This window comes from Phoenix dactylifera, chromosome 2, assembly GCF_051530095.1.
Source record: "Phoenix dactylifera cultivar Ajwa chromosome 2, Ajwa_hap1_PhDact_Kaust_v1.1, whole genome shotgun sequence".
NCBI classification, from domain to species: domain Eukaryota; kingdom Viridiplantae; phylum Streptophyta; class Magnoliopsida; order Arecales; family Arecaceae; genus Phoenix; species Phoenix dactylifera.
The window spans coordinates 3,091,647-3,112,570 of NC_143191.1; the positions used below are offsets into that span (position 1 = coordinate 3,091,647).

A 20,924-nucleotide genomic window follows, 5' to 3' on the forward strand; every position below is an offset into this window, starting at 1 on the left:
TGTCAAAACAATGCTTTGATTCATCTTTTTCCTTCCCTTTACAGTCAGTTTTACTGGCTCTTTCTCCAAATTAACAGATCTCCTTTACTACTTCCATACTAGGTTTCTGGTGGAATTCATGAAATCCTCAATAGCATGGCCCAGAAGACTCCTAAGGGAAGAAGAACCTACATCGAGTCAGCAAAATTTTACACGAATTACAAAATATCCATAGATGGCATCCTCAGACTTCCGACTCCTAGTTTATGGCTACAGGAGTAATGCGCTTCCTGGCAGGTTTATTGGAATCAGAATTCTTGCTTGCATTAGAAAGTACTTGCTTTCCTTCATTGGCCTTCGTATTTGTTCCCCTGTGAGCTATATCAGCTTTACCAGCATCGATATTATCAATTTCCATACTCTCCACAACATTAGGTTTCATACTTGTTGGATGTCCATTTCCTTCTGTGATTTTTTTCTCTTCTGTACAAAATATGTAACAGAATTGCATCCGGAAAGGACAGGAAAAAGGAAAGAATAAATACTTGATATTTACTGAAGTTCCAGTAAAATATTTTCCAAAAAATATTTCAATCAAGACCACTATATTCGACCAGAAACGTAAACAGTTTGCTGACAAAAAGATAGTTTGTAAAATAAGCATAGTAAATATACAAACTCTATACAAACTCTATATTAAAGTCAATCATAGTTTCTCCATGAGTACGAAAATGCATGTGTTCCTCTAATATGTCCATAAACTGTTTCGGGATATGATGAATGTGTATACTGAAAAACAGTTTCTGTTGATTTATTTCCACTGAATTTTACAGGAATTAGGATGCATATTGTCGTTGTTGATCGCATACTTATGATCAGAATAAGACTGATTTGTGTGTTCGGCTTTTAAATCTTTTACTAGATGTTTTCCATGTCATCTCTTCTCAAATTTCATAGCAACACAAAAAGGACTGTTTGCTATAACAAAATAATAATAATAATAATGTTTCAAGAAGACTAACTATAGTATCTTTCATATCACTGACCTAACGAATGGCCAACCATTTCAACTAGCTAGATTGAACTTCAGGAAATGGTAAAGATAGAAATGCCTCTTGAATTAATATTACAAAATTCAGATTCCTTATAGTTTTTAACAGGTCAAAGTGTTTTGAAAGAGGGATGAAGCCTTTTAGCAGGTAAAAGTGATGAAATGGTAACCTTTAGCCATAAAATACAGGGTAGCAGCACAGATTATTCATAACTTAATATGATCAAGAAAAACAACAGAAGCAGGTATGCACTGTGGGCTAAAAGGTTATCTGTGTACATTATTTTCTTTTTTTTTAAAAAAAAAGGAAGGCCTTGTAGAAATTTTTGAAAGAGGAAGGACGAACAATAGGAAACTCATTCCTTGTGTTTCCTGCTGTCATTTAAAAATACAACCATCAGAACATGGAAATCTGACAAAATGAATGTGCATAAATGTCCCCTTAATAAGTAAAATGTCTTATTTTGGATTTTATTAACCCATCAGACAGAAAAAATGGCTTCATACAGTTACATGTAGCATCTGTAAAGCAGGCCCATAAGCCATCAAAAACAAAAAACATGTACATACCTGAGATTAAGGCAGGCTTCCCTAGTTCATCATTCTCAAATTCTATAACAGTACAGTACCCATCTCGTGAGGACAATGCAAGATGCTTAGCATCAGGCGACCTTGCAAGAACAAAAAGAGAAACTAGGTCTCAATAGAATATATGAAGATTATCGATGATCAGTTGAAACAAAAACTCAATCATTTTGAGGTGAAGAAACTTTGCCAACAATGAAGCATGTTTAGATGGTAGTCACCATGCTACATCTGTAATGGCTGCATAGTGAAGTCCAGCATATATTGCTATTGGATGCACGCTTTCTGTATCATATATGTACAGAGAGTTCAAGGTCGCCACAGCAAAAATGACACGATAAGGGAGCTTAAAGAAACCATCTGCACATAAGACAGACAGCTCAGCCTCCATTGTGATAATCTATAGCGCATGATATAATCTATAAGATAACAGCTACCTGGGTTAGAACCTCGCAAACAGAAAAGAACAGGGCAGAAGCGTACAGCCACAATGGGTTTGCTGGCCCCTGGAAGTTGTACAGAGGGCCTGTAAAATCAGAAGGGGCAGTCACAATGAAACAATTGTTCAGCTTCATTTTTTTCTAGATTTTAGCAAGCATATTGGATCTGAACCATCAAACAACTAGAGTGCATGAGTACCAGAACAAAATATGGACTAGATCGATTGATTCCATTTGAACTAATTTATAGGAGAAGCACAATCAAAAAAATAGCATGGTTCACATCGACTAAAGAGGTCATTAGCACACACAGGGAGGTTTATCTTGTGCCCTCAATCAAACAGTTTTGCAACACCAGAGATAAATTAGAGGAGGGATTGAGCACTAAAAATTCTAGAAAAATTAAATTCTAATTTTATAATTCTTATTAATGATAAAAGAATGGATTGAGATGAATTTGCCAACAGACAAATATGTTAGCTTTCTTACTTTGAAAGATCTCTCCTTGAGATTATATATGCAGTATTAACTGCTTCAGATGCAGAGGAATACCTGTATATACCTGAAAAGGTGAAAACAAACAGCAGTGAGCATCACCGGAGCATCACCAGGTGGTCTACATCAGTTTGAACTGTTCAACAGAGGCAGTTGAAGCATAAATAGAATGAAAATTTTGGAGGGCAAAAACACAATCTTCTTGAAAATCTCTCTCATTGGGTTCTTTCTAAGTTACGCTAGAGAGAGTTGACATAATCTATCAAAAAACGAAACTATCCATAAGTTCCCCGAAAAACAAAATCTGTGAAGGTATATGCAGAAACATTTTGCACTTTGTCTGTTGGCAGATTGCAAGAAACAAATGAATTGCAATACCTATCCTCCTGTAACCGGAAAGGGCATAGTTAGAGGTGTAAACAAGCCGAATATGAGCCAAAGCAAGGCCTGGCTCTAGCTCAGTCATTTTATAATTGACCTGACCTCAAGCTGCTCGTAAACAGCTTGTGTAAAGTAAGAGTTTAAAATTATTTTTATACTTATACTTGTATAGTTTGAAGTAATAATCTCAATTATATTTTAATTTTACAATTAGAATATATTTTATTCTATACACTCTATAGTAATTCAAAATAAATAATTATTTGTACAGAAAATAACTAAAATGATAAAATACATACAAATTATCTATTATCCATATTTCGAGATTCAAGCAAAGCTCAAGTGAGCTAAAGACTAGCTCTAGCTCGACTCATTTCCTAATTAAGCGAGCCAAACTCAAGCCAGCTCACAAACAGCCTACTCGTTTGCCAACCTAATACCAAGGATGAAAGAAGATAAAACAAAGTGTGGTTGATAGGACAGCTGTCAGACTATATAAAGATTATTGTTTCACTTTTTTGGAAAGAAATTACACCCCTGGAATTCCTTAAATAAACTGTTAAAACAAGGGTAATTTTCAGCCATTTTGGAATTAACATGTGGATATCAATTCCATGCATGAGGCATGAGTGTTATCTGTGGGATAGTAACCAATGAGTGGGATTGCTATACCATAGAGTGCAGGCATGCGGAGATGCATGTTTGGCAGAGAGACCGCTTAACCAAACCCCACATCCAGGGTTCCTTCACAAACCAAACCGAGTCTAAGATGAACTAAAAAATGGATCTCTAAAACTTGAGCCGACATTTTCTTGTATGCTTTTAGAGTAGATACCTAACCGTTCAAGATATCATCTCACCACCTTCATGTGTATCAAGCTGTGAATGAAAACTTCCTCCAAACATACACAAGGCCAATCGCTGGAAATTTTAGATACGCTAATATTTTAGACATCATCATATCTTTGTTCTTTTAGTTTACTTTCAGGCAACCTACTTCAGTAAGGAAGCAAGAAACTGTACATGTTTTCAGGGCACGTAATTATCTGTCCTCCATTCACCACGTTCATTAATCCTGTCAAATGAGAAAATTCTTTCCACAACTGATCAATTGGCTAACTCCAACAATACAATAGTCTTACTTTCATGAAAATCCTATCCCTGTTCCATCATGATAATAACGCATTTTTTACTACCTATAGCAAGAGCACCAAGAAAATTAAATCTTTTGTTCATGACAGCAACTAGACTATAATTTGCATCACTGTTCTTTTTTCCAAAGAAAAAGGTAGGTAACTGTGGAAGGAGAAAGTAGAAAGAAGAATCCAATAGAGATTCTCAAGCTGAATTTGCAAATCTCATCCCACGTATAAGGGGTTTGTTCAGGCTCATAGTAGCAGGTAATTGAAACCACCATAAATTCACAAATCTATCTTCAATTGGGCAGTCTGCCTAGGATGGACACACTAGACATCAAAAACACTATTGCATGACCAGAACAATTAATTACTACATGGCAACATGGATTAATGTTCTTGAATGTGAATAATTTCAGCATTCAGATACAGCCCAAAGGGATGGTGATCAACTCTCTACAAGATTCTGAAACAAAGTATGCAGAATTCCAAAAAGAAAATTATAAGGACTTTAACATGTTGTAATATTCTGAGTAATATTCATTTTAAGAGTGAACATAATAGCCCTATTAAATGGGAGATAAGTGGCTTGTAAGAATTTAAGAACTAAGAAAATATCAATCCCCAAATGGAAAAGTGGCAGAAACAAGACCATTTCAGGACAAGAATAGCATGCATAGACACTTAAACATTGCAAGAGGATCATATGGTTGAGTATTCTAGAATGACATGAACAATCTCAATCAAATAGGGTAGATTATCTATCACAATGCATGAACTGTCCACATGATCGAATTGCAATCAAAAGTAAGAAAATTAAATAAAACAGTCTGGAGGAATTGAACTAGTCAATGGTTTAATCTGGTTTTGTTTTGACGGATGCTTAAATTGTCAACGGACATCAATCTATAGCACCTGCAGGAACATGCATAACCAAATTGAAGCTGAATTGCTGACTGCAAGACAGCAAATGTTAACAGTAAGAAAATTAAATACAATAGTTTGAAGGAACTGCACAAGTCAATGGTTCAGCTCTGGTTTTGTTTTGACAGTCACTTGGAATTATTAAAGGATATCATCCTATAACATCCATGGGAACATGCATAATCAGATAGAAGCCGAACATCTGAGTGCAATACAGTACAAATTAATGGACTAGCATGTGCTTCACAAAGCTGATTGTCATGATGTAGAACGGACAGAGTGCAATTATCTGGGGCACGCAGAAGCCAGTCAAGTCCAGTGGCACTGGTTAACTAAGCAATTATTTTTAGAAACTACAGCATAACCCCTGACCATTAATTGTCATAGGTTGTGGTTCCTATCAGTACATAAGTAGCTATTATATTCCAAGATAAAATTTGTCTGAAAATATTAAAATAATTAAAAAAAAATAAAACTCAAGAGAGGCAATGGCTGAAGATGCCAAAAAAGAATGATATTGTAAAGCTATGAAATCACATCTTAACAAAAGAGCATTCATTTACAAAATTTAAGAATAATTATCATTCTGATAACATTTTAAAATGGAGATAATACAAGCTGCCAGTGCTTTATTTAGACCTATACCTGCAGGCACTACTAAGAAGGAACCATCGGGGGACCACGCCAATCTCCGGAAAAAGGAAGGCAATGTCTCATCATGAAACAGATGAGCTTTAGGTGGTGGAGGCTGAAAGAAAGGGCAAAAATGTTATTTTAATTAAATGACCAAGGAAGGAAAGCAATTAATATTCTAAAGCATGCACACCTTTGAATCATCAAGCTTTTGCAGCTCTGACTTTGCCAGAACATGTTGACAAACATAATTCATTTTCTCACAGCCCTTGAGTTTAGGTTGAGGCTTATTCATGTAGACCCGGCAAGTCCGGTCTGAGCTAAGGGAAGCAACATAGTGGCCTAAAGGATCCCAAGCAACACCCTGAACATAATGCAAATGGGCATCCAAAATTTGATGAACTGAGCCTGCAGAATTGTGAAAATAGATGAGAACATGTACAGCATCCAAAATAACAAAATTGAAATTGTTTGTCATTCCACATGCCTTTATTTATATCCCATATTATGCAAGAGTTATCCACTGAACCAGAAATCATGTATGCACCATTAGCAGACCACTGAAGGTCAAGAACATCCTTGCGATGAAATCTGATTCAAAAAAGTCAATATTAGAAGACAAAAAGTAATTCTTATTATAATTAAAAATCCATCGAGAAATCTTCCATGTGAAAGCTCTTACAACAATGTCTTTAGTACTTTCCAAGTATGGCTATCACCAGTAGACTGTAATTTCCAGATGACTAGTTCACCACCTACATTTCAAAAAGGAGTATCAACTTAGACATCTATTATAATATGAGAAGATGCTTGATTAAGCCAAATATCATCAAATATTTGCTTTTTAAAGAACTGAGTATTCAACGATGACGATGCTAATAAACAATGACTAACAAATGAAAGTGGCCTTGGATGCATACCATCAGCACCTGATGCAAGGTGTTCTCCTGCAAATTTACGGAAGAGAAAAGTCATTACTCATTATTGACATGAAACAAAAAGGAATTCACAAGGGATCATTATCTTGTGTACAAGATACAGTTTCATGGAATAAAGGATGACACCAAGAAGAGGCAAACTTATACAACAAAAAGCTATCATCATACGTCAAAGCATAAGCAAACAAAAATAATATCTTGAGCTAGGCCATATAACAATACCGTCTTTCTCAAAGTTACAAAAAATACACCTGTTTTTCTTAGAGATTTAATAGTATGGAACTGGAAAGATCCATCACATGTAAATGTGCTAGTACCTATGGTTCGCAAAGAAAAGATGTAACATCCTAAACTGAAATTCTGGCTTGTTGATCACACTCATCAAGATGTGAAGATATTATCAGCAGCATCTTGAATATGTTGGACAGACTGGAAGGGTTGCTTGTCAAGATGCTAAAGATTTTCCCTAATGAAGACCGCGAAAGTCACAAATTAATCGCAGTTTGCAGTGCCACTTTGCGCATAGGCAAAGACATTCACACACATGCACATGCAACAAAAGCACACCTTTGTGCACACACAATTATACATGCATATATTACATGATTCTAATTGTTTGTAAAATGGTGTCATTGTCATAAATTCATACTTCATGAATTATTTGGCAAGGACATCAAAATTTCGGTGATGGCAATCAAAGCCCGCAATCGCAATACTAGATACTATCCCAGTTCGTACACTATAGTCGGTACGATACAGTATGCAATATGCACGCTGTATTGAGACAGCTCTCAACCCCTTTTTTTTCTCATTTTTTCTCACCCATGGTACCATCTGAAATTGAGCAGTATGGTCGGTATGCTATGGTATCCAATCCTTATTTTGGATGATGCCAGGCAATACGAAACAGAACCATTCAGTTCGGACAGGTACAGACCTGTTCAAATCACATACCAAACCAAACCTCGGCACCATATCAATACCTTACCAATATGTCACAGTATTGTCCGTACAGCAAACCTTGATGGCAATAATACTATAGTTCTTGAACAATTCATAGGCCATGAGTAATTAGCGGACAATTTAGAAAAAATATGAGTTGTTATATGTTACATGTTACATGTTACATGTTAGTGGACAATATAGAAAAATTCACATTCCATTGTTATTAACTAAATGATATATTTGAATAATTAAAAATATTGGGAAAAAGTTTAGAGATTATTGTTACGATGCAGAAATGGCAAGTTTTACATCTGCTTATTGGGTATCCATGGCCGGCCAAGCCAAGTGGCTCAAAGGCACAACCAAGAAAATTTAGGCCCAGGCTTAGATATTAGGCTCTAAAGTCCGATTGGTTCCAATTTGAGCCTGGTTTAGCCCAATAAAATGCACAAACTCGGCCAAAGTTCAGGTTTGGCATCCTCAAGCCAATGTTGAGCATGACTGACTTCAAGGCTGGGCTCTAAACTGACACCTATATCCAGCCTTGTCTCAAACTACAGCATTGCAAACTCTTTTATGGAATAAGGACATATTGCCCTCTAGAGTACTATAAATAAAAATTGAACTGCTACACCAAGCATATCTAAAATACCAGGTGGAATCAAACATGAATAAAACTTTCGTGCGCCAATTTTCATTATCTGTAAGATAACAGAAAATGGGAGAAGCAATTGTGCTGAAACAAGGATACTTAAATAATAACCCTCTAAAATTTGCAACATAATTACCCAAATGAAAAATTTACACACAGAACATGCATCATTTTTTTCTGAAGTAGGTACATATACATAGATACATCAACTGCAACAATATGCATTTATTCAGTCTATAGCATAAAAGTAAATATAGAAGGAAAAAGAAAGAAAAAATTTCAGAAAGAAATTCCAATATTCGACCTATATACATTAAAACTGCCTTCAAACTTCATTCTCCACATAATAACGCCGTTGACGAAATTTTAAATTATATTAAGCAGGCTAAGCAGGAATTTCCCACCTGAAGGAGAGAACCGCAAAACATTTACAGCAGAACTATGATAAGAAAGGCTGTTTTGATAGGAAACTATTGGAAGCTTCTTTTGCCCTTCATCTGAGGTTATAACCCAAAGCTGCAAATAAAATATGATCAAATCCACTAAAAGATCAAAAAAGGACAAATAACAATGGGTTAATCAGAGATTTTTTTTAAAAAATGATGACAGCATTTTAGTCAGAGTACGCAGCACTTCTTTCATTGATGTGAAATGTATGAATATACTACAATAACACACCAAAAACATAAGAGGAACTGTACGAGAGTCAACGCAAGTCCTAAGCTACAACATTATTTTCTGGGTATCAACTTAAAAACAAGGTTTTCCCTCAATATAGATGCTCACTTTTTTTCTGAAGGCTTATATTTGTTCTAGAAGACTGACTTAGAGATAAACATGATTACCATAACCATCACCGTCTAGCCTTTTGCCAAATATTTGGGGTCAACTCCATGGATAATCGCTTGTCAAGTATTCAAAGATACCTCTTACATCATTCCAAGTTTCTCCATATCCTTCCTCACAATCTTCGTCCATGTTCCCTTAGGTTTTCTCTTCGTTTTCGTAGCCCTTCAATGCAAACCAAAGTACCTCTCCTTATTAGAGTCTCCTAAAATCTTTGTTGTACATGTTCATATCATCTCAAGCAATTTTCCCTCACTTCTTAAAGGTAAAAAAATTACATGGAGATTATGAATGGAAACGTTCTTCATAAGTATCTAAATATAAAGAGATCTAAATAAACTAGGGAGTACAAAAATCTCAAGCCACCAGATCTCTCTCTCTCAGCGTGTGTACAAGACAATTCATAGCTATCACCTTCGCATGATCACTAAAGAGAAGGTTACAAACATGTTTCAAGGCCATAACCCCCACATGATAGCATGTTTTTCCAGCTCAAGATTAAAGCTGGGAGCTTTTAGTCTTCACAAGAGAAGGGATTTTAAAATAACTATCAGGATTATTGGAGGCTTTCCAAAGCTAAAAAGATTACACTTTGATGGTAACCCAGGCCTCACAACAACAAAATTACAGCTAGTTCATCACAACTCATGCAGCTATCCTGCATCAGATCACTCGTTAAGCTTTTGATCAGCAAACTTTTTCGCTATCATTTTCCATTAGCTGTTTGTACTGAGATATTTACCACTAAAGTTATCACCATTTTCAACAAAACGAAATTGTAAAGTAAATGGATTACTCCGGGAGACACGCATAACGAAAACAGAGGCAATTTCAAACCTATGAATTTTTTTTTTCAGAAATTAACCAAATCTTTGCAGGTTTTCATCATTACACGTGAAACCCAAACCACTTTGGCGGAGAAAACAACCAATGACGCCTCCAGAGGTACACAATTAGGGAAATGAAGCCATGAATCCCATATAATCATTCGATTACCTTAACTATTGCACGATTAATGAAGACATATTTGTGGGGAGTGAAGAAAAGGCAAGAGATTTGTACCTTGATGTCGTGATCGGCACCGCCCGTGGCGAGAAGCCGAGTCGGGGTGTGGAAATCTAGGGTTAGGACCGGCTGGGTGTCGTGCCAGTTGATCTGCACGGTCCCTCCCCTCATCTTCCACTGGATTTCCTAGGGTTTCTCTATTTCTTTCCGCCAATCTCTCTCCCGCGAAGAACCCAAAAAGAAATTAGGGTTGGGAAATGGGGGGTAGAGTGCGCGTTGTTGGTGTTTTGAAGGCGGGAAGCCGAGCAGTGATATAAATAATGTGGAGAGTTACAAGAAAAATTATAATAGGAACCATAATTCCAAGCAACATAAATTTTATCTGTTTATTCAATAAAAAAAATTATTGGATAACTTATTTCAAGATCCTTAAAAAATTATTAAGAATTTTTTTTAGAAAAGATTTCTGACAATTAAATGTATCCTAGATGAAGGTTCATCATTCATCAAAAGATCCAAAATTGTGGAGAAGATTAGTTATATAAAGGGATGACACTGTAAGTAAAAAACTTGTTGCGGTCCCAATTAAAAAAAAAATTTACTGATGTAACTAATAGAAAATGTCTTATCTTAGATATTCGTGGATCCAATCTTTGCAATTGAAACACCTGAGTACACTTTTAAACAATATATTTTCGGTAAAACGTATTTTTTATTATAAGTGATGTAATTGATACAACAATTTTTTCCATGAGTACACTCTTCTGGCAATATTCTTTCCATTTTTTGATTTTTCTTTAATTTATTTCTCAAAGACAATCGTATTAAGATTTTCTTCCCAGCTTAGATATTACATCACATATCAATATATCAACATCAAGCAGCCAATGATATAATTCAAATATCAGTCCATCTCTTAACCAATCTTTTACTTTTCTAAATTAGTTTTTAATTATTAAATATTCAAACTAATATCTTAAGTCATGATTAATTTTTGATTTAATACAATTACTAAGAGTTATAAAATAATATTTTGGTTTCTTTCATGAATACCCTCCTAAATATCGATTTTTTGCATTAATACCCTTCCAAATTGATATTTGCATATATACTCTCATAAAATACTTGTTTTACTATTCTACCATTTTTTATCTTTATTTTTACATATGTACCCACGCCATCTAAAGCCGTTAAAAAATTAACAGTTTCAAATTAAAATAACTAAAATGTCTTTAATAGGTAGATGTGTAAAAAGAAATATTTATAAGGGTATACAAGCAAATAGTAACTTTACAAGAATATTTATGCATTAAAACTTGATTAGAAGGCCAAAGTGTCATCTAGAAAATAAACTCATGCTTCACACTGGATTTCCGCCACTGAACAAGGTTTGCTCTCCATATATGGGCTTACAAGCATATAGATAACAAAACAAGAATAGCACCTTCCATATATAAATTAAATCACACATTAAAACTTCATTAGATGGTCAGATTGTTATTAAGGATTTAGATCCACACTTTTCCAGCTACAAATGTTTTCTGCTTGTTCATGAGTGCTTAAACAAATTTCAGGCATATATATTTAGATAAAGTTTTGTAGGAGAGATTTGCAAGGACATCGTAGGAGGAATAATTCCAGGAAATTAAACATTTAATATCAAAAAGACTTAACTAACTTGGTGTGTGTGTGTATGTACAAATGGTCAATTAATAAAAGATAACATGTCATCTTCTAAAAATAAGGACAATCACCTCCACGAGCAGCCACATTTAACATTAGACATTTATCGGCTCAGATCTTTCAGCAACCAGAGTCTGGCATCTTATATAAACTCCATCTACTGTGAATTTCAGCATTAATTGATCAAATATTACAAATAATCCATCTAAGAGCTAGCCATTTAGGAACAGAATGCATGCACTTCTGAATCTATCAGATAGACATTAAACATCTAAGACACCAAAGTGCCAAATGGATACACCCATGCAGACCTTTTCCACTCCTATTCTCATAGAAACCTCTAAACCGACCAAGACAAAGGCCAGACCATCTTTACAATCACTTTACAAGCCAGAGAGAGAGCCGTGGATACGAAAGCCGAAACCCATCCATCATTTCTGGCCCAAGGACCACACAATCTTAATAGATTTAGAGCACTTCTATGTGTGCTTCTACATCACCCAAGAAGTGATATAATTTCCAAGGCTACGGTGCACAAGTGCACCAACGCCTCCTCCCTCCTTGCCATCTCCTCGGGGTACGTCAACCGGGGGTAGTGCCGGAAAAGCACGCGGCAGACGTTGGGGTACTCGGCGGCGGCGCTCACGTGGACGAAGGCGTAGTCGTACGACTCGGTCGAGAGCGCATCCAGCGACCATTGCAGCGCCTGGCGGGCGTTGCTGTACTTGGCGGCGCACGCACGGAGGACGGCCCGGAGCGAAGGGTCGGTGGCGGAAGGAGCGAGGGAGGCAGCGAAGGAGGAGGTGTTGGTGGCGTTGGAGATGGCGAGGTGGACGACGATGGTGGAGAGGCCCCGGACGTCGGCCTCGGGGCTCTCGGGATCGGACTGGAGGGAGGCGACGCACAAGTCGTAGTAGGTGGTGGAGTTGCACGTCCTTTGGATGAGGTTTGGGGCATTGGTGGTGGGGGATTGGGTGGAGAGGGAGAGAGGGAGGAGAGACAGGAGGAGGAGGTAAGGAGGAATGGAAGCCATGGAGTTGAGACAGAGAGAGGGTGGCGAGGTGGTTGGGGATGGGTTTGGTTTGGAGACTGTGGATGGGTGCAGAATAAATAATTCTATAGGGTTTTGTTGGGCTCATTGTCCTTTGCTAACCCGTGAACAGGCCCTGCTTTGGGATCATTTCTTTCGTCTCCTAGCGAGAGGGTGGAGACAAGCCGCGTGCTTCTAGGTCTGGCACGGTTGGAGAGTAGGTCGGGCAGGTAAATTTATATCAGTATATAAGAGAACGGTTACATGGACAAAGTTTAAAGCCACAGTACCAACTCCTATATTAAGTTATGTTGCTTGCAAGAAAAAAAAAAAATCTTCTAAATATCAAATTTTGCATAAATATTTTTTTAAAATTGATATTTATATGTATACATTCGTAAACACTCTATTCTTTTTTTTTCTTATTTTTACATGTATATCAATACCATCTAATTCCGTTAAAAAATTAGCAGTTTTAAATTAAAATAACAAAATATTCTTAATGTGTGGATGTGTAAAAAAAAATATTTATAAGGCAATCACGATAAGAGGAAAAAAATAATTTTAAAATTTTATTTTATTTTTAATTAAAATAATATGGTTTTTATTAACAATGTTAGAAGAACCATTATATTTGGGACATTTGTGCAAAAATAGTATTTTATGAAGTACAAAAATAAATATAAATTTTAAGAGAGTATTAACGTAAATTTAAATTTTTAGAAGGATATTCATGCTAAAAAATTCAAAAAAATAACCACTATTACATATAAATAAATACTTTCATTTATGTTTTTTATTTTGAATATAATTAAAAAAATATCATTATATTTTTGAAAATTCATTTTTGATGCCAAATTTCCCTTCAAAAATCTTTTTTTACGTATAAAATATGTTGATATTTTATTAAATTAGCAGTGATTTGAAAAACAACATTTATACTCGTCGTCGCTAGTAGATTTGAAATCAAATTTGTGAGATAAATAGTGACTATTTTAATTACTATAGCTACCAATGATGACTTTAGAGCAGGGCCGGCCCGAGCCCTAGGCGACTGAGGCGGTCGCCTAAGGCCCCGGGCCAATGGAAGGCCTCCGGGAGCAGAAGCTGGCTACGAGTCTTCCCCCTTGATGGAAGGGAGGTGGAGGGTTTCCTGGCCTGCAGAAAGCAATCGGGGAAGTTGGGGACAGTAGTTTTGTTTTGGGTGGAGAGAGAGAGAGAGAGAGAGAGGAGGGATTTGGTTGGCTTCATACACACCTGAAGCCACTCTTATCTTTCATCCCTTCTCTTTTTTGGTTTTGGTCTTGGTTTTCCTTCCCTCACATTACTCCTGATCCAGCTGGGCCATCAGGAAGAAAGATAGGGGGATTGGAGATGGACTTCTTGGAGGGTGGAGATTCTTTTAATTTTCTCCTCTCGGTTTCTTCTCCCCTCTTGGGTGGTAGAGAGAGAAAAGGAGGGAGGGGGTTGAATGGCTGCTGTGCCGTGATGTTGCAGTTGCAGCTTCGGTGCTCACTTGAAGGAGAGATGGTCTTTAGCAAAAGAAAAGGAGGGTAGAGAAAGAGAAGGAGGGAGGGGGGGTTGAATGGCTGCTGTTCCGTGATGTTGCAGGGGCTGCTTGGGTACTCACTTGAAGGGAAGATGGTGGGATGGGACTTTTATTAATTAGATGGAGTGAATTTCCCATAATGACCCTACTTTCTCTTGGACAAATTTTTTGACCGTGAAGCGCCATGGGATGGCCTTTTTCCTATTCTGCTCTCGCTTCACATGGTAAACAGTATTGCCAAGAACAGTACCATGGCCCTTTTTTTTTAAGTATTTTTTTTTAATATTTTCATTCAAGAATTATATTAAACTGAAGAGGCTTTTTGTCGACCTTTATTAGATTCATGCATCTTTGTTGAAATAGTGTACTTGACAGCAATCTATTTCCATAACATTTTTTTAAGTATTTTATATTTATTAAAAAAATTATTATTAAAAAAAAGAGGCCCTATTTACTGAATTCGCCTTGGGCCCCCAGATGTATTGGGCCGCCCCTGCTTTAGAGGGGACCGTTATAATTGAATAGAGCCTCTATATCAATGTGTTAATGTAGGCCATCAAAGTCGAAGTAGGTATTGATGATAGTGTTCATTTGGGAGGCAGATTACCCGATTTTGGGGAAGCATGCAGCACGACGTTTGCTGCGTCCCTTTAAATCCTACGCAGCTGTTCGCATGTTAATTTTGATGGTCAAGTACTTATTTAAATCCTACCCACCTGTGATTAGATTAGCTTGCAAATTCTCTTGTGCTTCCAATCTAACTCCATTCTTTTTCATTGAAATCATGATTTGCAGTGAAACCCGGAATCGAAGCCAATTCACCGGCATTCTCGCAATCTAACAACTATTTGGAGTCATAGAGATGAAAAATATTCGATGCCTACACATCAATATATATTAAATACCGGTGTATCATCTATTTAACAGTTCTACATTGGCCAAAGGGAAAAGAGTTGGAAAGTTGAAGTTTTATTAATAGCAAAGTTCGTCGTCTGGATCCTATACCGATGCCACACTAGCATAGTATCGGTACGGTATGGTACGAAATTTTATTGGCGTACCGATACTCGATGCATCACTCATAGCGGATATCGGTACCGAATTGGTATGGTACGATACGTCCCGTTCGGTTCGGTTCGGGTTGGTACGGTATAGTCAAAGATATGATCCATATGAGCTGAGTAGGAATTGACTAGAATCTTTGTGGGCACGCGTAGATATAAATGAGGCATGTCTGGACCTAGATTTTCAAATATTGTACCCTTGCACATCTACTAGTCTAGAAGCCCTAACCTGATCGCTCTCTAACCCTTGCACGTCTGCTAGTCTGGACCTAGATTTTCAAATATTGTACCCTTGCACATCTACTAGCCTAGAAGCCCTAACCTGATCCCTCTCTAACCCTTGCACGTCTAATAGTATGGACCTAGATTTTTCAAATATTGTACCCTTGCACATCTGCTAGTCTGGAAGCTATAACCTGATCTCTCTCTTACCCCTGTTAAATAAAAGAGGGAAGAGCAAAGTTCCAAAATGGAGTAAAGGTAGAGGTTACAGAATTGGGCACAAAGAGAGAGAGAGAGAGAGAGAGAGAGAGAGAGAGAGAAGGGAGAATTACAGAATTGAGGGAGGCAGCAGTACAAGCACATCGAAGAGAGATGAGACAGATTGCTATAATTTATAGAGGATGATGTGTCTTCATGGTTATAGCATGTAGAAAGCATTATTCAGCACAGGCCTTTTGTCACATGATTTATTTGAGAAAATCTTTAGGTTTTTTTCCTACGAGTGGGAGGATCTGTGAGGACGTTTATTTAGTCTCACATCAGTTGTTCGCTAGAGAGATCTTGAGTACTTATACAGAATAAAAGAACCTAAATAATACTATTTGACTAGCCTTTTAGGATGAGGTATTGGAATGTTACATATAGTATCATAGCAGACCCGACATATAGCTTATATAGACTAAACTGGAGCACGAGCTTATTGAGGCTGACAATGGCTTAATCGTGGTACTTGTGATTAGATTTGAATAGATTTGGACTCTTAGCCTAACGAAGACACCAAAGCTTAAATATGAAGAGTATATGAGGATCCGTGCAGGCGGGTGTTTAGTTCTACATCGGTTATTCGCCCGAGAGATATTGCATACTAATACAGGACTAACCTAGCTTTTTTAGGTGAGGTTTTGGGTTGTTACAGCGGGAGTGCTCAATTGGCATATATCAACTAAAACAAGCCATGTCCTTTTGCGTAATTATAGCCTATCATGGAGAGAAAAAAAAAGATGAATGGAAGTTTGATATCAAAACACTTAAAAGACATAAAAAAAACTTGTAAGTGTTAGAATTTTTATAGAGGTTGTGCAGAAAATTAGAATACAAAAAAAGTTATATGAAAATAAATTTCATATCAGACGGATATCACAGGCTCATTAACTACTTACACCAACACTCACTATACCACATAACTTAGACAACAATATTCAAAGTAACAATATGATTGCAAATTAATTCTGAGCTTTTTAAAAATTCATTCAGATAGTAACGTAGCCTTAATAAAACCAGCCTACAATCAATGGAAGCCCATAGCCCACATAAAAGCCCAAGGTAACAGGCCGAAACAAAACAAGGAATATATTCAACCTGAAGCGGAGGAAGGTGGAGAGCACCATTAAACTCAAATGCCGAAGGAATGCAAATTAGGATCGAGGAGGGGATAGCTGGAAATCAACAACATGAACTTCGCATCATTAATTAGTCATATTCTCCAGCTTCAAGGCAATAAAACTAAGAAGCAGCATTTTTCCATGAGGAAATTAATGTTTTTTTTTTGGCTAAAAAAAAAGGGGAAGAGAAAACCTCATCCGCGTAGCAACCCTTACTAGCCCTCCTTCCACCATGAAATATTCGATGCGGATAGAAATTTTGCTCAGGCCCTCTCCAACCCATGAGTCACCCCACGTGTGAGTACGTCACCGCAGCGCTACTTCAGTGCCAGTTGGACTAGATAGCGTTTCCACCGAGCATGTCCAGATGGTGGGCATCCGATCCCCAACATTTGATCGACGTCCGTATGGTTTGAACCTAAACCACACCGATGAAAGTAAAGTTTTGTTTCAACTCTGTTACTACCTCGATGACAGGAAATTAATGTTCTTCAGCTTAACAACTACAAAGAAAGCCTTCTCTACTTCTTCTTCGCCTTCTTCTATTTTTGAACAGGCATATCATACATCACCGATACAAAGACATCTAATAAATCGGCAAACAAAAGAGGAGCCTTCAGCCTCTAGCCTGTGGCCGAGGCCGGAGTCCACGTGACCGTGATGGGACGCCAGAGAGAGAAAGCGAGAGAGAGAGAGGGGGTACACCAAGACGGTCCACAAACTAGAGTGGGTAGCACGGAAGTGGACGGCCGAGATGGGGGCAGATGCTGTCGGGGAATAATTTTAAGTGGGGGGAGCCAAAGCTGTGGGAAGGCATGCGTGGCCGGACCCGCACGCCCCGTGCCCGCTTGTCATTTCACCATCATTTGTATTTATTCCCGTAAAAAGATATAAAAAAGGCTCTCTTTCCCTTTTCCGGGCTTTGGTAAATGGAGAAAACTAAAGGTCAAATTAGACAGGGGGAACACGGATCTCGTTTAATGGAAATCTAAGCCCGCTGGACCACAAAAGAAGATGATTAAAATGATAAAGCTGATGATACCTAAAATATTACACCGGACTGGAAAAGAGACAGGATGCATGAAAAGTTTTTGCCGGTTGCATGGCTTGGTCATTTTGAGGGTGGAGTTTTTCCTTTTTTATTTTTTTGTTTTATTGCGGTTCCTGGTTCGTTAATCTGACTAGTTCACATTAAAAAAAAATTAGAGGATAATTATAACAAAAAATAATGTTAGTTTAATTGTTATCATATGAATAAGATAATATATTCCTTTAATTCGTATATTATAATTATATTATGAGGCTATTATACTAGAAGAGATTCATATTTTATTATTTATGATAAAATAGTGTATAAGTAATATTCGCCAATAGTGATTTATGTTTTAGTAATTAGATACTAAATTAAAATGTTTGTCGCTTTACTAAAATAAATAAATAGTTTATTTTTCAAAGCGAGCAATTTTACTGGACTCATGAGGTAATGACACCTCTTTCAACCCTAAATAGTCGAACATATGAATTGCACCTGCATTTAGTAGATATAGAAATTGAATTGAAATACAATCATATTTGAAACTACAATAGCAAGCACATAACATAGAAAACAGTAGAAAGAATTAACAACACCTTAAATTATAGATAAATGAACAGTAGTGCTAAAAAACCAATATATATACTTACTGTAACCAAATAACGAGATGTGTTACAATGAAAAATCAGCATTACGAAGCTCCCTGAAATCTCTTGGATGGTTATACTATACCAAATAAAATCTTATCTTGAGCTCATAGCCTCTCTAACAAGCCAAGCTGCAGTGGCATTACCTTCACGATGAATATACATTTTGATAAATTCTACAAAGTAGTAAATGAATGCCCATATTTTTGAGGGTTGAATGATAGAGGGGTGAGCTTTATCATCGCCTACAATATAACTAAGATATGACAGTATCCAAATCACCCTCCATCCACATTCAAGTTACTAGAAAGTGATACAAAGATAGTTTAAAGCTTTCTCATGCTCCGTTAGCTCATCCATGGAAACAATAGCAGCAAGGATTCAAAAAACTTCAGCATATAAAGTCTAACCATCATGATTCTAATGATATAACTAGAACCAGCAATGTGACCATGTAAAACCTTATCAGAACTAACCTTTTGGTCAACCAAACTGAGAGAGATACCAAGAAGGAAGAGGAGAAAAGTTAATAATGCTGCAAGGGGTTAAGTTTGTGAGGCAAGTTAAGTTGTTCATTGTTGAAGAAAGAGAAAAATGTAGAGAGAAGAATGCAATCTATATTTCATATCGATATAAATAGTGTCATAGCCCTTCTTTTATAGTTGAAGAAAGGCTATATACAACTTATATACAGCTCGTATATAATGTAATCCATACAGCTCATACACAATTGTTGTAAGCTAAGTTATACAACTAACATTTATTTGTAAATGATGAGATCATTCCAACAATCATCCAATAGCAAAAAAATTAGAGGTTGTTGCACTTTTATTTGACCCTTGTTAGGGTTTCATGGCCATTTTTGAGTACTAGAGTAAAAACATTCCAATCATGCCATTAATAGGTAAGCATTGATATGTATGAGAAACATTGGATTCTAACTCCTTGCTTCACTGCAATTCATGATCATCTTAATTATTTTTTTTTGCTGAAAAAAGAAATTAATCAGGCAGTAACGGTAGACCAAGTAGTACGGAGAGAAACGATAAAAAGGAGGGAGAGAGAAGAAAAAATCGTGATTTTTTTTTTTTTTTTGTATGCGAAGAAAGAAAGAAGTGAGAAATGCCCAAAGATGACCGACAGCTACTATTCCCGCCCGCATCCCGAGTTTGACCGCCTTGGGTTCTCTGACCCCCAAAAAAAACAAAGAAAAAAAAGAAAAGTCTGAAATAAATGCCGTTCGCTTTTCAGAAAACTACAGAAATGCCACCCAAAGGCCAGACACAAGACACCCCCACCTGCTCTGCTGTTTTTGTCGTCTTGTGCTGCGGGCCAGACATACCACTCCGACCGTCCGATCAAGATCCAACGAGGAATAACTCTCTTCGGAGGTGCGTGTCCAACGAGAAAGCCAAACCGTTTCCTAATTCGTACCGGGCCGAAACATTGCTGCTGCCTTCGTAACCAGCACATGTGATGTCACATGTCGCGTTTTATGTTTTTTTCCGTACGATCGAATAAATCCAACAGTCCGATCACTGACGGTGTCTCGCTCTCGCAGTTGAACCGTCGGGCAAAAAGAGGAAACGCGAGCTTTAATTTTCGTCCTCGTGCTTTGCTCGGGTTTCCACGTGGCTTTGCTTTCAGGCACTTTTCTCCGCTCTTGTAGTTTTCTCGTTGCCAGCTTTCCTACGGTAGCTTTTTTTTTTTGTTGGTTTTAAAATTTTTTCCATATGGCGTATCATTAATTATAGACTGATTTTAATTAATTTATTAAATAATACAGGCCCAATTATCATTTGAATAAATAATTAAAAAATCTATAATTAATTTATGATAGATCCATTAGCATTACTAATTGATGTAGCTTTCAGTTTCACTAACACATATATCTATCTGCAAAAAACTCTAGGGTATCGAGATCTCTACGTTCCTACACGGTACTTAACCAATTGAAAAAATAGGTACCAAGAAAGAAAATGAGAGGAAGATATACCTTGTTTTTGTGCTTTTTTTCTTCCACAGAATATTGTTGCAAAATTGATGGCTGCTCAAGACTCTCGAGATACACTTCGATTTTTTTTATTTATATTATAATTTTTTTGTGTTCTAATCTCATGGATGGTGTTCATGAAAAATCTCACATCTGCTATCAGAGCCGAATTTTGTAGGAGATTAGAGTAAAAAAAAGGGAGGGCGTAAGAAACGGAGAAAAAGCATGATGGCAGACGGGTCATCAATCAAGGGACTTTGGCGGCCGCCGGCGATGTTTTGGGCGAGGATGCACATGGGCCGTTGGATTCC

At 37.0% G+C, this 20,924-nt stretch overlaps 2 protein-coding genes across 3 annotated transcripts; both read right to left on the reverse strand.

The window, feature by feature from the left end:
- Positions 1–10,338, reverse strand: FAS2 (Transducin/WD40 repeat-like superfamily protein). 2 transcript variants are annotated; one of them, XM_008800764.5, is made up of 12 exons: positions 10,068–10,338; positions 8,564–8,675; positions 6,545–6,571; positions 6,307–6,379; positions 6,112–6,215; positions 5,818–6,032; positions 5,637–5,739; positions 2,545–2,617; positions 2,053–2,141; positions 1,837–1,975; positions 1,601–1,701; positions 1–462 (listed from the first exon to the last, which is right to left on the reverse strand). In XM_008800764.5, the coding sequence occupies exons 1-12, from the start codon at positions 10,179–10,181 to the stop codon at positions 239–241; spliced, it is 1,374 nt and encodes a 457-aa protein (XP_008798986.2). In that variant the 5' UTR covers positions 10,182–10,338; the 3' UTR covers positions 1–238. The 2 variants fall into 2 exon arrangements, with proteins under 2 accessions (XP_008798986.2, XP_008798987.2); XM_008800765.5 differs by having other exon boundaries at positions 1–459; positions 10,068–10,309.
- Positions 10,339–11,931: 1,593 nt separating this feature from the next.
- LOC103713789 (pectinesterase inhibitor 28-like) lies at positions 11,932–12,802 on the reverse strand. Its single transcript, XM_008800817.6, has one exon. The coding sequence runs from the start codon at positions 12,724–12,726 to the stop codon at positions 12,190–12,192; it is 537 nt and encodes a 178-aa protein (XP_008799039.3). The 5' UTR covers positions 12,727–12,802; the 3' UTR covers positions 11,932–12,189.
- Between the last annotated feature and the right edge of the window lie 8,122 nt (positions 12,803–20,924).